This window comes from Botryllus schlosseri, chromosome 9 (genome assembly GCF_051294905.1).
Source record: "Botryllus schlosseri isolate E-star chromosome 9, Bs_hap1, whole genome shotgun sequence".
In the NCBI taxonomy this organism is placed as follows: domain Eukaryota; kingdom Metazoa; phylum Chordata; class Ascidiacea; order Stolidobranchia; family Styelidae; genus Botryllus; species Botryllus schlosseri.
Window position 1 is genome coordinate 9,677,050 of NC_137244.1, and position 20,225 is coordinate 9,697,274.

General features: G+C 39.4%; 2 protein-coding genes across 5 annotated transcripts in view; both read left to right on the plus strand.

Moving 5' to 3' along the window:
• Positions 1-897: 897 nt before the first annotated feature.
• On the plus strand, positions 898-7,592 carry LOC145446040 (uncharacterized). 4 transcript variants are annotated; one of them, XR_013917179.1, is made up of 4 exons: positions 898-1,176; positions 1,821-1,892; positions 3,276-3,419; positions 4,215-4,247. XR_013917179.1 is itself a non-coding variant. In XM_080324226.1 (4 exons), the coding sequence occupies exons 1-3, from the start codon at positions 1,404-1,406 to the stop codon at positions 4,269-4,271; spliced, it is 660 nt and encodes a 219-aa protein (XP_080180352.1). In that variant the 5' UTR covers positions 1,183-1,403; the 3' UTR covers positions 4,272-4,321; positions 6,275-7,592. The 4 variants fall into 4 exon arrangements, 1 of the variants encoding a protein (XP_080180352.1); XM_080324226.1 differs by lacking the exon at positions 898-1,176 and adding an exon at positions 6,275-7,592 and having other exon boundaries at positions 1,183-1,892; positions 3,306-3,419; positions 4,215-4,321; XR_013917180.1 differs by lacking the exon at positions 3,276-3,419 and having other exon boundaries at positions 4,215-5,155.
• Positions 7,593-17,032: 9,440 nt separating this feature from the next.
• The window catches only part of LOC145446054 (uncharacterized), a 35,623-nt gene continuing 32,430 nt past the window's right edge, over positions 17,033-20,225 (plus strand). The window contains exons 1-2 of the mRNA XM_080324236.1: positions 17,033-18,279; positions 19,386-19,522. Coding sequence (XP_080180362.1) covers positions 18,168-18,279; positions 19,386-19,522 — 249 coding nt within the window. The 5' untranslated portion in view covers positions 17,033-18,167. The remainder of the gene's footprint in view (positions 18,280-19,385; positions 19,523-20,225) is intronic.

Genomic DNA, 20,225 nt, shown 5'->3' on the forward strand with positions numbered 1-20,225 from the left:
AGCAGTCTAGCGTATCAAAAGACCAAGCATTTCGAATACAGTCCCCGAAAGTTACACTGTAAATTCACAGCGTTGAATGAGACACAACATTGTGCATAGGTATATACAATATTTGGCTGACACATATTATCGGCTGAGATCTGACATCGAGAATCCGCCATGTTGTGTGCAGTTCCACACATCATCAGGGAATGTTATAAGATGTGGGTTAATGCTCATATGATGTGTCTATGAGCTCACATGCCTATCAGTAGTCATGCCGGGCGAATTTCATGCGGTGTCAAACATTCATACCGGATATCAATTGAGAGGGAGTTTGAGAGGGAGTTTGAGAGGTCGCCGGCCAATCTTCACTCTGAAATTTCACGAAGTTACTATTGACGTGATATATCATCTCTGGCAGCGTAAAGAGCGGTCATATTGATACACGCCGGAAAGCCGCGCCAAATGTGATTTGGTCGGTATGTCCTAAGCTATAGATGTTTCTTCAGGCTGCAGTGTCTATACAGGTATAACTAACCAAGGTTGTAACCAACGGTCGGACCGAGCTTCAAGCAAATAGGTTGGTGATCAGATATTATGGTCGTGCTGTACCAATACCTGACTCACGACTCGCTGTCTTGAGGTTTGCTCTGATCTTACGTTACATACCTACGATAGTCACATTACTCCTTTTAGTTAATCGCTTGTTTCTCATTTAAGTTTATTATAAACAAATTATCAGATCAACATTCCAAGAGATTGCGATAAAATAAAAAGGTGACCATATTATTTCCCTACTGAACTTACTGAAGAAATTTGTAATACAAATATGTGTGAAACACCCTGACGTTGAACATTTTACTTGTATACGGTACCGTTGTCATTGCCATCGAACAACAGTATAGCAATCATTCAGTTATTGTTAGTACCCTTTGTATTTCATCATTGATGAAATGACTCTCGACTCTGTCTATTCTTTACGCATGACTTACTGAGTCACGTGACTGTATGACGCAATCCTGAGACAATCGATCGATTGATTCGATTCCGCCTCACGCAGGACCATAGTGAGTGAGATACGCCGTGAATATGTCTGTCTTTGTTGTACGTGAATCCAAACAGCATATAGCGACGAAATGGAGATGTTTTTAGTTCAAAACGGAATTAAGAGGGAGCACATTGATTTACTGCAAGGTAATTCGTTTATGTAAATTTTCAACATCATCTGTATATAATGTTATTATGTCCATGTTATGTTGTTATCTAGTTTCACATACAGCTCCAGCGCCCAGCGGTCAGAGTAGAAATAGATTACCTATATTTTCGATCCAGCAGATTGATGCGCTATAAGAGCAGACCATGAAAATGGGAGCTAATGCTGTTTATTGATTTCATCTGAAGATATCACAATAGACCTAGTGATGAAACCTCACTTGCAGATGAAGTTATGTACAATTGTACATCTTTCTTTGCAGTTGACCTGTTTCAATTACTTGATATGGTTTGGTAGAATGTCTAATGGAAAGTGTTGGTTATGCCCTTTTATCGGAACTACCGATTTGCTGTCTACACATTTATTATGGTGTCACAGACAACATCCGAGTGTTGTCATGTCATGCAGGATATGTGGCTGTGGCATAGTGTATTCAAAATATGAAAATCTCCACAGCCATTGTAAACAGAGACACAAAAATATGAAGACACTGGACTTGCTTTGCTATGGAGCACCGTCCTCTCTTGACTATGACCTGCTGCCCGAATCCTCTTGCGTAATTGGAAATGTTAAGGAATCAAGCCCTTCACCTTGCTCTGAACTTACTTCTATTTTACCCATGCAGTTGAAGGTGCTAGAATTCGGTGGCGTGGCTGAAATTTTGAAGAGCTTTCTACTGCTGCAAGATATTAGACTGGTGAGTTCTTTCATTCCTTACAGATGACTTCAATTTGCAGTATTAACTTCGAAAATCAGTAAAAGGAAATTGTTTCGGTGCCTCGGCAAATTAAGCAATTATGTTGCCTATGTATCTTCCTATTGTATTAATATACACTGTCTTCCTATTACACGACATGTGTACACTTGTACAGTAGGGTGGTTCAAAAATAACCTTTTTTCCTGAATCTTGCAGGTTACTTGATTAAATCGTTAGGTTGCCTTAAAAAACGACGCACACCAAATTTGAATTCATTCCAACCAATATTCGCGGATTTCGTAGAGTTTGAAAATTTTGAATTTGCCTAAAAATGCAAAAAAAAATTTTTTTCAAATTTTCCTTCCAACCTTATGAAATTGTTGCGCTGTCTTCAAAAACGACGGAAAACAAATTTGACTCAATTCCAAGCTGCAGAAGCGGAGTTATTCAAGTTTTTTGATGATAATTCTGAGATGATCCACCAATCAAGGATAATCCCAGAATTATCAAAGAAAAACTGAAATAACTCCACTTCTACGGCTTCGAATTGAGTCAAATTTGTTTTGCATCGTTTTCGAAGACAGCGCAACAATTTCATGGGGTTGGCAGAAAAATTTGAAAAATTTTTTTTTTTGCATTTTTAGGCAAATTCAAAATTTTCAAACTCTACGAAATCCGCGAATATTGGTTGGAATGAATTCAAATTTGGTGTGCGTCGTTTTTTAAGGCAACCTAACGATTTAATCAAGTAACCTGCAAGATTCAGGAAAAAAGGTTATTTTTGAACCACCCTACACTGTACCAGGCTCGGACAGCTAGTAGATTTTCAGCTCTTCCAAATTGAATTATATTAGAATTGAAGCGCATTTTTTTCCACATTAGATTGCAATTGGAATTACTCAATTTGCAAAAACTTGGAAAATTGACCGAAATTATGAATGACAAGGGAATCCAGTCAAATTCAAGCTTAGTTCATAGGAATGAGCATGAGATTGGTTAGCGTCTGTGCACCATAGCTGACGAGGCGGATATTTTTGTTAGCTCACTACGAAATACCATAGTCAATTAGGCATTTTCAGAAAAACAATGAATATGATCAGAATTGAAAGAGTATGGAACCATTTAAATAATTAGGTTAGAATTAGAATATTGAGATTCCGTACTACTTGAGTGAAACTAGACTAAGACAACTAGAATCATTTAGTTGTCTGAGTCTGGACAGTATAGTGATACCATAAGTTGAAAATAATTCAATTATTGTGATGATTGAATTGAGAAAATCTAATAATGTTCGTATCAAGATAAGTTAGTGAATAACTATGTATTTTAAAATAAATAATATAGATGAATTTACTTCAAACTAACCTGTTTCATGACTAACAGCTCTGAGTAACACGTTGTTATTCCCAATAGATCAGACATGAGTTTCAACTGCTTGTTGATAGAAGTGTTGAAGAAATGCACAAGAAGTACATGGCAATGCTTCTCACTCTTGATAAAGTTTTTGGAGAGCACACTGATCAAGAGGTTGGTATTATGTTTGATAATAAACAGTACTACAGTCATAGGCGCCGACTTTTATTTTTGCATGGCGTTGCGCCAGGGGGTGTCGAAATCCCTAATATTCCGTTGCAATTCAACAAGTCGTATTATCAGTGTTACGCGGGGCCGCGACCAATTAGCGATATTCGTCTGTGCACGCATATCGCATCACACAATGCTACACGATGCGATTTCCCGCTGAAATATTTTGAACGCGGCTTGCGGCCCTCATCGATGCAAATAATGCACTTAAATTTGTAGAAGGTGTATTTGTTCGTCAAATCGCGATAGGAGATGGTGTTTCTCAGAGCGCGCGATGAAATCTACGTTTCTAACGATGAGGTCGAATTTGTACATCTAATAAGGAAATCAGCATAGAATGTTGTCGTTCAAACTAATCGAATAAATTGAGAATTTGCGCCTTCGAGAATCTCGTGTTGCATCAATTTTTGACAGCGTAATTCAACCCCGTGTACTGCACAATGCGCAGTATTAATAACAAATCAAACACCAGTGTCAGTTGACAAGTGACACCGAGGGAATACGAGTGTATAAAGCAGACAAGAATTAGTAGCCTTCAGATGATAGCAAACTAGATAACGCGCATCTAATCAGTAATAAGTAATCACAACTTGCGTATAGCGCTAATGCCAAAACTTGCCTTTATATGAAATGGAATGTGATGGCTGGAATGGAAACTTTTGAATTGCAGGAATGTTCCTCACCTGTCTATTATGGTTCTTATTAGTCCTTCACCTGTCTATTAAGATTCTAACGCAGGGAAATGAAGACGATGAAATTCATATCCAGCTCGAACTGCAGAAGGCTCTCGAATAGACAAGAAAATGAAGTCGAACCATGGTTTGAGTGCGATATGTCTTAGTCAGGTAAGATTTACTACCAGTCTAGTATGGATCTGCTTCAGTTTAGATGTACATAGAAGTTCTATAAAATAGAATCCTTATATATGATCGAAATTCTTGAGCCGTCCCAAAATGAAGGTATATTATGCTATGCTAAACACTGCGCTCGACGTAATGGAGCTGCAAAATTTCGTATTAAGACCAACTGACGTGGCTGCGCGTCATCGATTTTTAACCCGTTGCGAAAATATGCGATGGTGAAGTTAACGCACTAGAAACGCGGAAGCTCGAGCGTAACGGGTCTTATGCAAAATTCATTTAATTTATGTTTATCATATTTTGGAATCGGGAAAGGAGGATTTTCACACTAACAGTACTGGAGTTGCCAAAAAGGAAGACATTTGGGCGTCCTAGGACGACAATTTCTAAAACCTGAAAAAGGAGGTCGTATGTTAACCCTAATTTAATTGCAGCACCATCACGGAGGCTTTCTGAAGACAATGTGTGCGTCAAATCTTTTTCGACCTGCGAGTTGATTTGAGACCACAACATTTTTATAGCGCAGTGCCCCTCTAAGATTAAGTAGCTAACAAGTTATGATCGAACGAGGTCCGAGGTTCATTGGTACCCCTTAAAATTCTGATGATGTAGAGAAATTTATGCATCTGAACACAATTGGTGCATCAATTAATGCTTCAATTTATAATCGAATAATATAACAACTTATAATTAATTTGCCCTTTGGAGCTAAGCTTGTTAACGGTGCACTGCACTCTAAAAACTATGTGGTCTCAAATTCAAGGGCGAAACGAAAAAATTTTTCAGGCCGCAGCCATTTTCTTCAGAACGCCACCGTAATGGAGCTGCAATTTATTGAATTTTCCATAAGGGAATCATACTCTAGCAGTCACGCAGAAATCGAACTTTATATAGCTGTCAGCCGATGCTATGAAGGAAATATGTCGTACACACCCTACGTCCCAAAAAAATAGAATACACTAGGCCCGATTTTGACATAAATCTCCTGACTGAACATCTTCCGTTGAACGCGTTATCTAAACCACCTTTGCGTGTCCAACATATTTCCTTCATAATAACATCGGCTGACAACGATATAAAGTTCGATTTCTGCGTGACTGCTGGAGCATGATTCCGATGTGGAAAATTCAATAAATTGCAGCTTCTATACGGTGGCGTTCTGAAGAAAATCGCTGCGGCCTAAAAAAATTTCTCGTTTCGCCCTTCAATTTGAGACGACATGATTTCTAGAGTGCAGTGCCCCTTTAAACTATTCGCCGATTCAACTACACTTGAATCTTTAGTATGAGAAGCAGTGTCGTAACCAAGTCACAAGGCTCCGAGTCGCAACTCAATCTCGCTTATGGTAGGATTGACTCGAGTCAAGTCGAGTCATTTTCAATACACCACCCAGTCAAGTCCAAGTCAACAAGTAGAGGTTGGAGTCAGATTCATGGTGTTATGACTCAAGTCCAAGTCATTGTGTTGACTGCTCAAGTTTCAAGTTGAAGTCCTGTTAAACCCACTTTTTATGACTGATTGTTGATATCGAATGGTTCGCTTTTATAATACACTAATTTTCCTTACTTTTTAGTAGTTTCTGGTAGCATTTGAAAGTGCCAGTACCAATAGAAGAGATGCCAATAGTGTGGTCATTTTAGTATTCTTCGAAATGACGATGAAATGTCTTTCTTGGCCATCTGAGTCTCGAGTCATGTGACTTGGTTCGAGTCATGCGTAATGACTCAAGTCGAGTCAATACACAGATTGTGTCGAATCGAGTCATTTTTGTGTTTTGAGAAAATGACTCGAGTCATGAGAAAGTCATTACTCGAGTCATTACATCCCTGATGAGAAGTCTCCTATAAGCATTTCTAGCTGAAGTTGGTCATGTGCTCTGGATACGCACGTGAATATTTAGCAAAGTAATTTAAAGCTAACATATTGTTTTAATTCCAGGCACATAAAGTAGATTTACCGACTTCAAAGTTGACTCCTCATCTTTTGATTGCACGTCATGAAAATGGAGATGAACCATCGTGGATGGCGGCCAATGGCATCACCATCAAGCACAGATCCGAAAACCAAAGAAGACCGTTTGAGATGATAATTGATCTCGTAGCATGCTACTACTCATGGGATCTTAGTTATCCCAAAGTCTTTCAAATAATACCATTCATTCAACGTGTCTTTGTTGGTGATAAAAATTCGGGATTTCAGTCGAACAAGTTCGTCAATTCTTGGAAAAAATATCAAAATGCCCAGCAATCGATTGAAAAAATGTAGGCAAATTAATCTCCCTTGCTCCTAGTACTTGTGCTGTGAGTACTGCTTTCTTTTGGTATGGAATGTACCTGTTCATAGTGGATTTTGTTATTTTTTGCATTTGCAAAATAATTTGTCTTTTTTGTGGCTAGACTTTTGCTATGCTTTCGATTAGTAAACTTTTCGTTGTTAGTGGCACTGTACATTAGGGCTGTTCCAAAATAACGTATTGTTGAGCCAAAATTGGTTTATTATGGTTTTTTGGCAATTCAATCAATCATTTCATCATGAAACTAGTCAATTTGTGAGAAACAATATTTATTGACGACGTTACTGTACATACACCTTGCTTTCGTTCCGAATCCAGTTCTTTTATAACTGTTATTACTGTTGAATAGTATATTAATATTGGAATGAACCAGAATATTTTCGGTCGACACTCGTCAGCAAATCTAGTAGAGAATTGGAAAGAACATTGTATATCAACAATCGTATCACAAAATATGACGTCACCAGCATGAAATTTTGAGAAAGAAAGCATTCAATCTCCTATTCCCAGCTGGTACACGAACTCCTGTTGACAGAGTTTCGGCTGGTGTATTTTATATCTTATCAAAATACACCAGCCGAAACTTTGTCAACAGAAGGAGTTCGTGTACCACCTGCATGGGAATAGTGCATTGAACGCTCACTCTCTCCAAATTTCATGCTGGTGAAGGTATATTTTTAGATACGATTGTTGATATACAATGTTCTTTCCAATTCTCCACTAGTTGCTGACGAGTGTCATCCGAAAATATTTGGGTTCATTTAATTATTCAATTGTGTATTGAAGTTCTGTACCTCCAAGAAGCTCTGTTATTACTGTATAAAATCCTGTCTTACTGTGTCAAAAAATAGTTATGTTTTCAATTTGTATTGTCATATTTAACGGCAACTTACACTGTTTCTTTTATTGTACATGTACATTCTACAACCGATTCTTTTGAAATAAAATATTTTTTCGATATGAGCCTGTGAAGGTGTTTCAGGTACGTAATTTCGAGCTCTGCAGCGATAGGTACGGACATGCCACTTCAGACCACACAATATTATGACATACATCGCTACCACGCAATGTGGCATCTAAAAAAAATTCGAATATTGTGTGTTTTTTAGGTGCATAAATGCACGCGTTTAAGCTTACAGTGTAGAAAGAACTGCTTCAGCATGAAATAGAAATTCAATATCTAGATTATCTTTTTATAGGCTCAGTAACAAGAATTAAAGAATGATTATTATTAGCGGTCGATGTTCCATTTACCATCTCTCTGGTTACAGCTTCCAACATTATATCAGTATGGTTAGCATATTACCACGACTGCTGCTATGTTATATATTTGTGTTTCTTCCTCACTGTCATCTCCTATGGTTTGCAGACTATCCACCATTAAAATTACTATACTGTGTGTTACACCAGTGCTATGGCGATGATGAGTAATAAGACGTACCTTTACATTTAATATGGTCATCTGCAGTCCAAGAAAAGTTTATTTTTGACGAAGCAAATTATCCGTATGTCTGAATCTATGCATGGCTAAGACAGTTCTCTTAATCATGTTGCCAGCGCCCTCTGGGGTGATTTGGATTTTAAATAGGGCGGAAACACTCATGGGGTGATTTGGCGGGCGCTGGGACATTATGGAGGCGACGAAGAGAAATGGCGTAACAGTACAAATGGTGTAGTATATAGTTGTCATAGGGACGCAAAGCTTTATAATTCTATATGTAATATGTATACGGATCTCGTTGCAAAATCCATTCATTCATTACTGTATTAACAAAATTAATCACTTACAGAAAATTTTCGTCGCGCTTGTCGCGAAGTATACCGACGATCTATTTAGTGTTCCCACGAGTGCAGTGATTACTATATTAATCTAGAATATGTTTTCTACGCCTCATTCGCATACTTTTAGATAAAAAAATCTCTCATAACACAGTTCGATCACGGTAGATGGAATTTTCCCGAAAAAATGTTTTGAACTAGGTATCATATATTTATTGCAGCACACTGCGTCTCGAAATCTGGAAGCGTGGTTCTAGACCACTTTTGAGAGTGAGAGCCATTTGTACGTGATTCCAAGCTTTCTGACCAGAATGATTAAATAAATATCCCTGTTTTCAATATCGACCAAATAAAATTTCAGCGAATCGCGGTGTGTACATTAGACTCAAATCCGATAGGTATGAGTCCGTACCCAACCGGTATTATAAGAACCTTGATTTGATCCCGAAAATTACACATACAATCGTTAATTGGTCGAGTGGTCATCAGGTACGATTCAGGGGCGAATAATTTCCAATAGTCCAATAGAGAGCTTAGAAAATTTAGTTCAATCCGTGTTGCAAAGTTCGAGGTTTTGCCGACCACTGAACCCCTCACATTACTGCCAAATATGGGATATATCTGTTTGCAGCTCATTCCTAGTTTAAATGGAGCCAGTACCGACAATGCAACATCATAGAGAGAACTGGATATGTGTGTCTATTATTCATGATGTTGATTTTGAACACCATACATCGTAGAGCAGATCAAAACCTAAGTCTCCTGAAACAAATTCTGTCCACTGCTATACAATGATAAAAGTACGATGCGCGTCTCGAGCTCAAGCACGTTTGACCAAGTGATCAGTCACTGATACAAATCGCATGACCTTCTGCGATATCTTTAAGCAGTGATTATTGTCCTTTATGTACAGAGCTTGTCATCTGCAATTGTTTGGTATGATGCATATGTGATGCAGCGTATAAATATTATTACGTCTTCGTGTAATGACTATAAAGACACCGCCCAAACTGTTAAAATTACGCCCAACTCATGCGGTCACGTCGAATAACTCGAATCACTTTTATCAAACCTACTCATGGCTCGAAACCACAGACAATATATAACCTTAGACTCAAGTTAAACAAGATAACAGGTTGTGAAATCTGACAATGCACACCGAATCAGCACAATATAGTTCCTGCTTTGACGCAATGTTACCTATTCTTCATTGAGGGTGTTTGACATCATCTTTTAGTCATAGCAAATGCAGAGTCACGCTGTTTTAGTCAGCACGTTTGTTTGGTGTACAATATGAATACTGGCATTACTATTAGTAGTAGTGTCCACTGAATCATTGGTTCTCGATCTTTTATTGGTTGCTTGTATACTATATTGTTCACCAACATCCCACGTATATGAGTTATCCAACCACATCTTGTTTTTTTTAATAATCCACTGAGTTTCTGGGTGTTTGTTACGATAATTTGTTCTTATACAACAGGGGTGGACAAACTGCGGCTCTTTGGGCCTTTGATTGCGGTTATTTAGCGATTGCATATGCGTTTCGTCATTTCGCTAGAGAGGTTCAAGCTGATTTCAAATTAATGCACTCTAGGGGTCACCAACCTTTTTGCAACCTAGAGCTACTTCTTGGGTAGTGACCCGTACCAGACTGAATTTCCGCTTTGATATTCATAGCACTGGGCAGGAATCGCATTGCGGTAAGTAAGACTTCTAAGAGAGTCTCGTAAAATCAAAGCATCTCATTTCAACGAACTGGCCACCAAGAAATCATGAATTACTTTGCACCATGTTTGTCTAAATTGTACAACCACAGTCAACATAAATTTTCAAATAAACCATATGTCACACTTTAGACTGGACATCATGTTATCTGTGTCTATATTTCAGTCAGTGGGAAGCCTGGCATTACATGCTATTAACTAGTGCGCTGTACTCTGGTATGTAATTTTAAACTACAACTATGAGTGAGTGTTCCAAATGTGCATCAGTGAGGCGTGTTCCATGTTTGTTTTTGATGAATTTCATAACCGAGATGGTTGATTCACAACGATAAGTTGAACCATCAAACATGCTTGCAACCTTCATAGCGGCAGCGCATACACCACTGTACTTTTCCGTGTCAACAAGGCACCAAAGGTTAGCTGCAGCCAGGCGGGCTTTGAGGGGTAGGTCATTTTGTAGTGTTACAATTTCAATATCTGGCTGTTCAGCATCCAGACTTGAAAGATTTCATTAAACCGGACAGCAGCAACGATTACAGAAAGTTAGAAACATGGTCAAAAGATGCAATACGTAAAATGTATACCGATGTGGAAATTCTGCTAGTGCTTCACGGTTTTCTGCTACCGAATAGTAATGTTGGTTAGTCATTTGACATTGTCCTGGACGTCGAGCTACCATAACGGAACCTCCTCCATTTCAAGAAGACCGTAATGTCGCCTGTACAGGCAGTGTGCCGTATCCTAAGTCTTTGATGTCTTGTGATGCTATTAGCCTACATGTTGGAATAATACTAATTTCAATTGAGGTTATTTGATATCATCATGTTAAGTGTTTACATATATGTGTTGTCATTTGTAAGTTACATTTTCGTGCAATGTAAACAAGAATAGCTAAAATCAATCTATATATTTAAAAGCTCACTGGTAATAATCTGACGAACATTTGTAAATGCTGGTATTCGATCTATTTTTAAAACAGGATCGAGGGCTACTCATCTTGTCCTCGCGGGCTACCAGATGACTGCGGGCACCGCGTTGCTAACCCCTGCTACAATGTATTAATAGGGTTAACATCTGTAATACAAGCGGAATCTCGATTTCAACGGAATCCACGACACGTTTGACTAAAACCAAGGTCCACCCAAACAGATTATACACGTGAATGGGTCGTTCGGAAGTTCATGCAGTTGGATAATATGACCTATTTTTAGTCAACGCAATAACATTTGGGCCGTAAAAATTTCAATATCAACCGAACCACGGGTGGATTTTTTGTGCGTGGTACATGTTTTATGTACGCGCAGGTTGTATCATGCTCGATGACTCTCGGATAGCCGGCGCCATACTATTCCACAAATCAGGTCCGGCATACTCGATAGAGCGGTGATCTCTTTTACAGTGTTGGGATCAAGTAACTACCTTCGAGTCACGAGTCATTTCGAGTCATTGCGGATTTTGACTCGAGTCAAGTCAATCGATTTTCGGTGTGGAGCCAAGTGTGGTCTGCTGCAAGTGCGGGCAGCATACCGAGACCCTGCCCCACGTACTGAACCACTGCCTGCCAGTGATGGATATCATCACGAACAGACACAATTCGGTAATTGGGGTGCTCCTGGATAGTATACCAAGCTCTTCTTCTTTTTCCAGATGCAATGTGGACCGCGTTTGCGAGGAAAGGAAAGGAAAGGACGTAGTTTATTTTTGTCCTTGATGTTTTTTGCGGCATATACACCGACTCATGATACACATACACGCGATCTGCGCATATGCATACCATGAGTACATGATGTGCATATGCCGCCGGACAAGGAAGTGCAGACATAGCCTTTACAGCTTTCTAAGTCATGCACCACCCCTCCATGCTATCCCAGTAATGCATGAGCGCCAAGCAGGGAAGCCATGGATACCAGTGTTACTAATCAGGTCTTTGGTCTGACCCCGGCCGGGAATCGAACCCACGGCCTACCGATCAAGAAGTAGGACGCTTAACCATTACGCTATATTGTCGGTATATTTGCGAGGAGCACGCCACATTGGCCAACATGCAACTGAGGCCCGACCTCATCTTCGCGGATGCTCACCGGGTTTTGGTCATCGATGTGGTGTGCCCCTTCGAGAATGGAGTAGCCAGCATGGACGCCGCAAAGTACGAGGACCTCTATCACTCCTTGCGTCTTGCTACGGCCAAGACCGTGGAGATGCACACGTTCGCGGTCCGGTCCCTGGGGAGTTACCACCCCAGGAACCTGGTCCCCCTACGGGCGATGGGTGTTTCTCTTTTCGAGTCCAGGCTGGTCTCCGAGCGAGCCGTAGTCGCTTCTCAGCGCGGCTCACATCGGGTCTGGAAGGCTTGGTGTAGTTTTCGGGACAACGAGAGGACTTGACCTTCTTCTTTTCCACTAATGTTTAACTTCGTGTCTTCTCCTTCACGTCATTTTTGTGTGTGTTTTTTTTCGCTGCGCGCTATAGGCACGCACATGTGCTTTTCGCTCTCCCTTCTTATCATTCACTCTGAGTGGCTCTTTTTTAGCCTGGATTGCCACTATCCATCACGGGGTTCGACTGCAGGCACATGGACACCAGATTTGTCACGGGCTCTTGCCCAAATTAACATAAACGGGATTTTTAGTATAGTTTGATTTATTTGATTTAGATAACCATAGCGGTTCCCAAATGCTAGTGGGAGGAGTCCCCCACCCCTCGTGTGTTAGACTTAACACTACAATGACTACTTTGTAATGCCTGCAGTCGGACCTCACCAGTTCGCCCCTTGTTTTTTGTTATTTGTCGACCCCCACCACATGTACTGTGTTGTTTTTGGTGGGGGTCTTTTGTCTGACTTTCATGTTCTTCCGGCGAACTGGTCCCGTCCTTGTTCTATAATTAATATCGCATTTCATGTGTTTGATATTCGCCTATATATTTATTGCTCAATTCAATCCTGTTCCCGCCATCGTAAATGGCAGGTATTGATCCGTTTATATCAATTTATATTCGACGTGATCTAGGCCGCGAATGTAGTTATTTTCAATTTCATGTTTCTTTTCCCATGATACATGGATGAATAAAATACTTGAAACCTTAAGTTGAGCAAAACTTCGATTGTTTTATCTACATTTAATTATACAGGATAGGATATATGTCGGGTTTGAATGATTCGTACATATTATGTTATTAGAGATTTCATGTTATAAAAACTTATAAAATATGAAAAAATGAAAGATATTTAGACAATGCATTCTTTCATGTTAATTGAATCAGTGAATAATTCGAGCTGTCCCACAATGACGGAATCTTGCATGCCATCGTTAATCACATGTTTGCATATGTTTAATGGTTATATGGTAGTCATTTAACCGTCACTGTGGCATATAATTTTCGAAGTAAATTGGTAATACTGTTGCAGTCGGGGTTGGAGTCGGAGTCGGTATGTTTAAAGACTCAGGAGTCGGAGTTGGAGCCGGGGTCGGAGTCGGTACGCTTAAAGACTCAGGAGTCGGAGTCGGAGTCGGTCCATTGAAAATGTGTGGAGTCGGAGTCGGAGATGGAGTCGGTGGTAAAATTTACCGACTCCACAGCCCTGGCTTAAAGCTTGTTAATATGCTTCGGAAATACGGGACTGTATATGTTAATCCTCCAATCCGTACGAAATACTCGCAGGATTGGGAACAAAGAGTCGGAAAATCGATTGTACTGTGCTTAAGAACTACACATTACAGACTTAATTACCATCCGAACAAGATTGAATGCAATATGCAGTACGTCATGATTATGCGAAGTAGGTCGTAGTGAAGAAATCGTAGAATGCTATTTGATAAATTGCAATTAATACCATCATTGATGACACTGCTTATGATGCCATGCAGAGTCGGGAAATATAGTAGGTATTTATATACATAGTTTATACTTAGCGATCCGTAAATATACCTGTATGTACCTGAATATGATCATAGCGAATGGAAGAACCATATGTCACCTATTCATGCTGTTTATATACTGTAAGTGGTTACCAAACTACGATCCGCGAGACAATCGTCTGCGTGCGACCGCTTGGATGTGTGTATATCTATTTAGAAAGCTTTACCGGAAATATAATAATGTAAATCAAATGTAAATAAATGTATTGAATAGATATGACAGTCGCTATATTGTGTTGTGAAGTACACATATGCATGGGTACTGGACTCTGTATGCATTATAATGTATTGCTGTTTTGTATCCTGGTTGAAAATTGTTTCGCTCCTTACTGGTAGTGTTTATTTATTTATTTTCATTATAACCGATACGTGTCATTGATTGTAATGTGCTTACTTTTGGAAGTGGCGACTGTGTACTGAGGCATCGCGAGTCGCGACCCATCGTCGTCATTCTGGTCCGTACCGCATTTTCACTTGTGTGCTAAATAAATGAATTATTTTATCAATTTCTATCTACACATTCTATAGCAGGGGTTCTAAAACTGGGGGGGGCGCGAAGCGGCGGTAAACTGTTTTTTTTTTGCGCCTCACGCGATTTAAATCCAATTCATCAGTTGTTGCTGTGTGTATAGTCCGAATTTCCTATTTGAGAATTCTCTCAAAGATTCGTCGAAGCCCTTCATAAGTATGGTTTATCAACCCATGGGGATTTCAAGTCCTCCGTTTGGGGCGCTGACGAAGTGCTGTTTGGGTCTTTGTCGTTCATTACCTTTTGCCAAACCTCAATATGACGGCTGAATTTCCGGTTATTGGTATTATTAATCACGAGTTTTCAGTGGGGCCTGTCGCCGTTTCCGGTCTTGGGCGCCACGGATAAAATATGTTTTCTTCGATCGGATGACGTTTCACAGTCATTGATAGTGTAGGTGCCTGTTTCATTCTCGGAAGTACTGCGTTCGGAAGTGTCAGAGGTTTATTCTGGATATTTTTCCTCTACGTCGCTGTGCTCGCAGAGTCTTTAAGAAAATCTCACAGGAGGAGCCGATTATACCCTACTCGTATTGTTATTCAACCTCATTTTCTTGCGGAAATCCTGAAAAGTCTAATCGACATCCCAATGTGCCGCGACACCCAAGTCGAGAACCACTGTCTGAAGTTTATTCGATTTGAAACATATATCCTCCGATGTTTCGAGCAGTTAGGTTTGATAAAGAGCGATTAGAAATGACTGCACGAGTGCGCGGGTTAGGCGTAGGATTGCATTTGCAACCAAAAATCAATCCAAAACAAACATGTTTTAAACAAGGCCTTTGCTCAAAACATGAGGTTTATTTTTTCTAGCCATGATGTCACGAATATTATATTGTGACGTCACATTGGATTGGCAGTGACAATTGAATATATCATGAAAATACGACTCCTTCGACGGAAGGGGCTTCCGAACACCGTCACAAACAGACCAAAACCATCCTTGACCAGGACTACATCGTTATGCAGCATTTTTACGGTCGGTGGTCATCATCATGAGAACACCCATTTCGTACTAATTATTACATCTACTTGCTATAACTGTCGAACCAACGACGATTTCGAGAACCCTGGCCACTCTATATCGTATACGTCAACTATATTAGGTGCAAAGGTTCGCATGCTCATACTGCATGTTTTTCGAAAGTATTTGAACAACTATGGCATAATGATACAACGTTTGAATATTTTCTTGTTTTTTTTCTTTTCAAAAAGGCATTTGTTCAAAATACTGTTTAAAACATGTTTAAACAAAGTGTTTTAAAACACCGTTTATTTTACATACAACGCAAGTCATAAACCTTCAACAGTTTGATCGGTTGCTTTAGAGATGTAAGGCATGGGATAGAATGATATTTATATGATAAACTCATATTCATTCCCGACGCTTTTCGGCTGAAACTCATCGGGGGATATCGTCAGCTAATATGCGAGCATTAAAAAACTACATGTAAAAACAATCAGTATCGCTAATTATGACCTGGAACAGAGTAAGACACAAAATTCGAAATACGAGAAAGCTACAGCGCAGGCACGGAGAAAACAAAACCAAACCAGTCAATTATTTATGTTGGTATAGACTTAGTTTGACACATAGTGATGGTGGTGGACTCAAGAACAGGTAAATTGAATGAATGAAGAGCCTTTTCCAATATAGAGAACACGTTCACACGATAATTGGATTTTCCATCAAGTGTTTGCCGATGAAGGCCTTTTGAACCGTGGTCTGGCTGTATTCGACAACAAACAGATAAATTTGCTGCGACTTTGAGATATACGATTCGATAACTAGTGGAATATGTTGTTTGATACGATTCTTCAACCGTTTGGAAGTTCCCCCTACGTACAGACAATCGCAGTGGCACTTGATATTTTTATACTTGCAACACTGATTTGTCATGTCTGCAAATATGGAGTACACTAAAATGCATAGCGTATTAGGTCATACATTGTGTATCAGTATCATGGCAATTGCTCAATCGTGAATGAGCTCGACACGCTATTGAACTTTCCGAAGCATTGGAAGTTCGAATTGTAGTAAGCACGATTTTCATGAGGTCAGGATTTGGAATTTCCTTTCGACTTGTGGGGTGTAATGTCAACATCATCGCCATAATAATAAAGATGTATGTATACCTATAGTTCTCTTTCGGTCGCAATTCCCCTATTGACTCCATTTCAATCGGATGTGAACTACAAACGAATAAAATACATCATTCGGAGTAGAGTATATCTATGTCACCTATAATTATGCACCTTGAGATAAATCCTGTCAGTTCGCAGCGGGAGCATGACGAAAAATGATAACATTTCCTGAGTAAATATTTATAGGCAGCTCTTTCTACTCTATATATATATAATGACGTTTATAGTTTCTTGCGATACTTTGACGTTCAAGCCATTGTTTGAACAGTAAACATATACTCGACGAATTTCCAACACAAATGCAATGTATTTGCTGAATCGATAACACAGGCGATCACTGTACGATTACTTGTTCAGAGAACAGCAGATAGACATTATCGGAGCGATCATAGAAGTTCTGATAGTCAGATGTTCTTATTACCGTATATCAGGGCTGGGTAGGTATCAAGTTATCTGCTATATGCGTCGTTATAGTTCCCTTGGCAAAATGTTGCCTAATCACGTACTGATTGTCCACCACATTTGCGGAGGCCCGTTACGTCCGAGTTTCAAAATTATGCAATGTGCTTGAATCAACTTTGCAAACCGTACATCGAGAAATTGAGAATGCGGTTTTCGTTATTTGTCACGGGAAACAGCTTTTTGCGCAACGTTAATTTTATTGTAATTAGTAACTGCGAAAAAGAGAAGGTAGCTCTGGACAAATCAATGAAGTCCCTGATATTGATAGCGTTGAGGAAATACGCAATCCTCTCCAACTGCAATTCTAACGCAGCGCGGAGCTTATTTCCTCGAATTGTATCGTGAATAGCAGTCTTATGAAGAAGGAATTAAGGAGTTCACATAACCTTGCCTCAGGAGAGCGGGTATTCAATGTTTCTGCTCGAGACGTTATACGGTTTGTCGAGAAAGAATTTATATATTTTGCGTTACGATTTTCTAGAAGTCTGTTTAAATGTCAGAGCATTCTCATACACCAGATACGCGCAATTACATTGAATTTGAATAGAAATATACACGCGACTTGGAAAGTCGGAAAATTTGACTTGTCCCCAGTGGTACATCGTGTATCCGGCGGCGAAAGACGTAAACGCCAAATTGCCCGTTCGTTTTCTTTAATTGAAAATGAATATTCGCGAAGTCTTCGTCAGACAATGTATGAAAACATGCTATATACTAGACATTGATATCGATGAAGATTTAATTTCGTAAATGCGGCGATAGCAGCTTTACGGGCATACGACTGTGATAGTGCCTTAGTGGTGCGCGTATTATCATCGGCTGAGAACCACTGTTCAAGTTTCAATCGAATATAGATAGCTAAATCCTATTACCTCGTCAGTGGGTGGTTTCAACGCTTTCAATAGTACAGTGGTATTCATCATTGTTGCAGACTATACTATACTCAAAAGCGCCATTTCATATATTATTTTTACTGGTGGATGATTTTTAGAATAAATTACAGACAAAGAATGCTAAACGTGGAATTGTGGAATATATTGGTGGTATTTTTACTACTGGCATCTCCCGGGATCGTGAAAGCACAAGACAAGGGTAACGTATCTAATTTCCTGCGATGATGCAATTTCAAATTCTATATCTAATATCATATTTACTGGACTTGAACAGAAAAAACAGCAAACGTAAAACAATTAATAACTAATGCGGACGACCAGGCATGTATTTCGAGTTAAATATCACTGCCCAGGCACTATAGTTTTAATGCAGTGGATTTTAATCTGGGGTTTTGTTGGAGGTCGCAAATGGGTTGCTCTTTTTTGTAGTTATCATAGGGTTACCATATTTTGGAAATCTGAAAAGAGTACACTTTTTCAGAATTTTCAGACCTGCAAAACCAGTGAAAAATCCTGAAAAATGGTAATTATTTCCACAGTTCGTGGTCGGTTGACTGAAAAAATAGTCAACGTTGCCGCTCGGTGCCCAAAATACAGTTTTTCCCTTCACATTTTCGGGTGGTTGACTGAAAGAAAATAAGGTCAACTCCGGCTCAGCTCCCGAAATACCCGCCTGAGCGTTACTTCGGTCCTGAGTTACGGCATTTGAGTCGATTTTGGCCGTTAATTTGACCAAAATACTCAAAAGAGAGGACAAAAGGGCGTCCACCGAGGACGCTTTCAAAAAACAGGACAAATCCTCTTGAAAGAGGACGTATTGTAACCCTAAGTTATCAGCGTATAAAATTTGAGGTGGGTCAAAAACATATATTCAAATCGTAAATTGGGCCGCGACCGTGAATTATTTTAGCCATTGACGTGTTGGTTTTACGATGCAGTTCTTATACTTTGTGTAAAAGCTGTATACTGTGACGTGGCCAGTGAAAGGACATATGTCCTAGAATGTCAATGTATTCTTCCTCTTTATTCGCAATTTTCGTCTCCTCTTAGAACATGTGATGTTCCGGAAGTCAAGCAACGGAGAGATATGTAATGCTGATTAATCTGAAATTCATACCTTTGTGGTAATCGTAGTGTTTGTAACTTCTCGATATTCCGATGTATTCGTACTCACTAAAGTGCACCTTAGCCAAGTGATAGCTACATGTCTATAATGATAAGTGAATTTTTAGTAAATGATTTGTCGAAGTTTTACCATAACATGTGTTCTGAATTCTGATGACATTACTAAAAATACACTCCGAGATATTTTCCCAGTCAGCATGCACCAGGTTGATGAGGGACCACGTTCTATTGGTGCTAACGTGACAATTGCGTCTAATTTCACGATCCAATGCCACTCTACAACAACGATCCAGTTATATGTACAAAACGTCACGCAGGTAAGTGTAAATTACAATACTATCGGAGTCTTTGCTTTGTCTGTATTGCAATGACTTATACCAGGTGGTACAAAGCTCCAAATCAGGGGGTACGAGATCAAATGTGGAATTATACCATGAATCAACATAAAGTATTAAAATTTTAGGCGGGTTTATTCAACTCGAAAGTGTTTTTGGCGAAGTGCGTGATTCCATGTTTATGATTATTTAATAATAAAATCATGTTGTAATGGTGCGAAAATATGTCTAAATGTCCGGAATTTTCACAAATTCGATTATAGTGGTACTCTTTCCGGGGTGTCAGTTGACATTTTCCTGAAACTTTGTCTAGTTATGTCCCCTCTATCAGCTCAATACCGCTAAATCAGATCACATGAACTGTGAAAAGATAAATATTTTAGTAATTAGCACTGGGCAGCGTTGAGTACCTGAGTAATATTATTCTAAATCAATTTCTGTCGAGTATATCACTCCCCGTGAAGTCACAATAGTATGAATATTGTGAAAAGTTAATGTATGTACATTTTATTCGACCACAAAGATTAAAATGCCATATCTAAATCACATTAATGGTTCCATTGATCTTTTCGACGTTACCTAGATTACGGTGTACACTATGATTATGTAATGGGCTTCGATTGCGACCTCACAGAAAAGTCACTTCCACTAACGTGCGTATAGCTCTGTACACTGCATTTTCCGT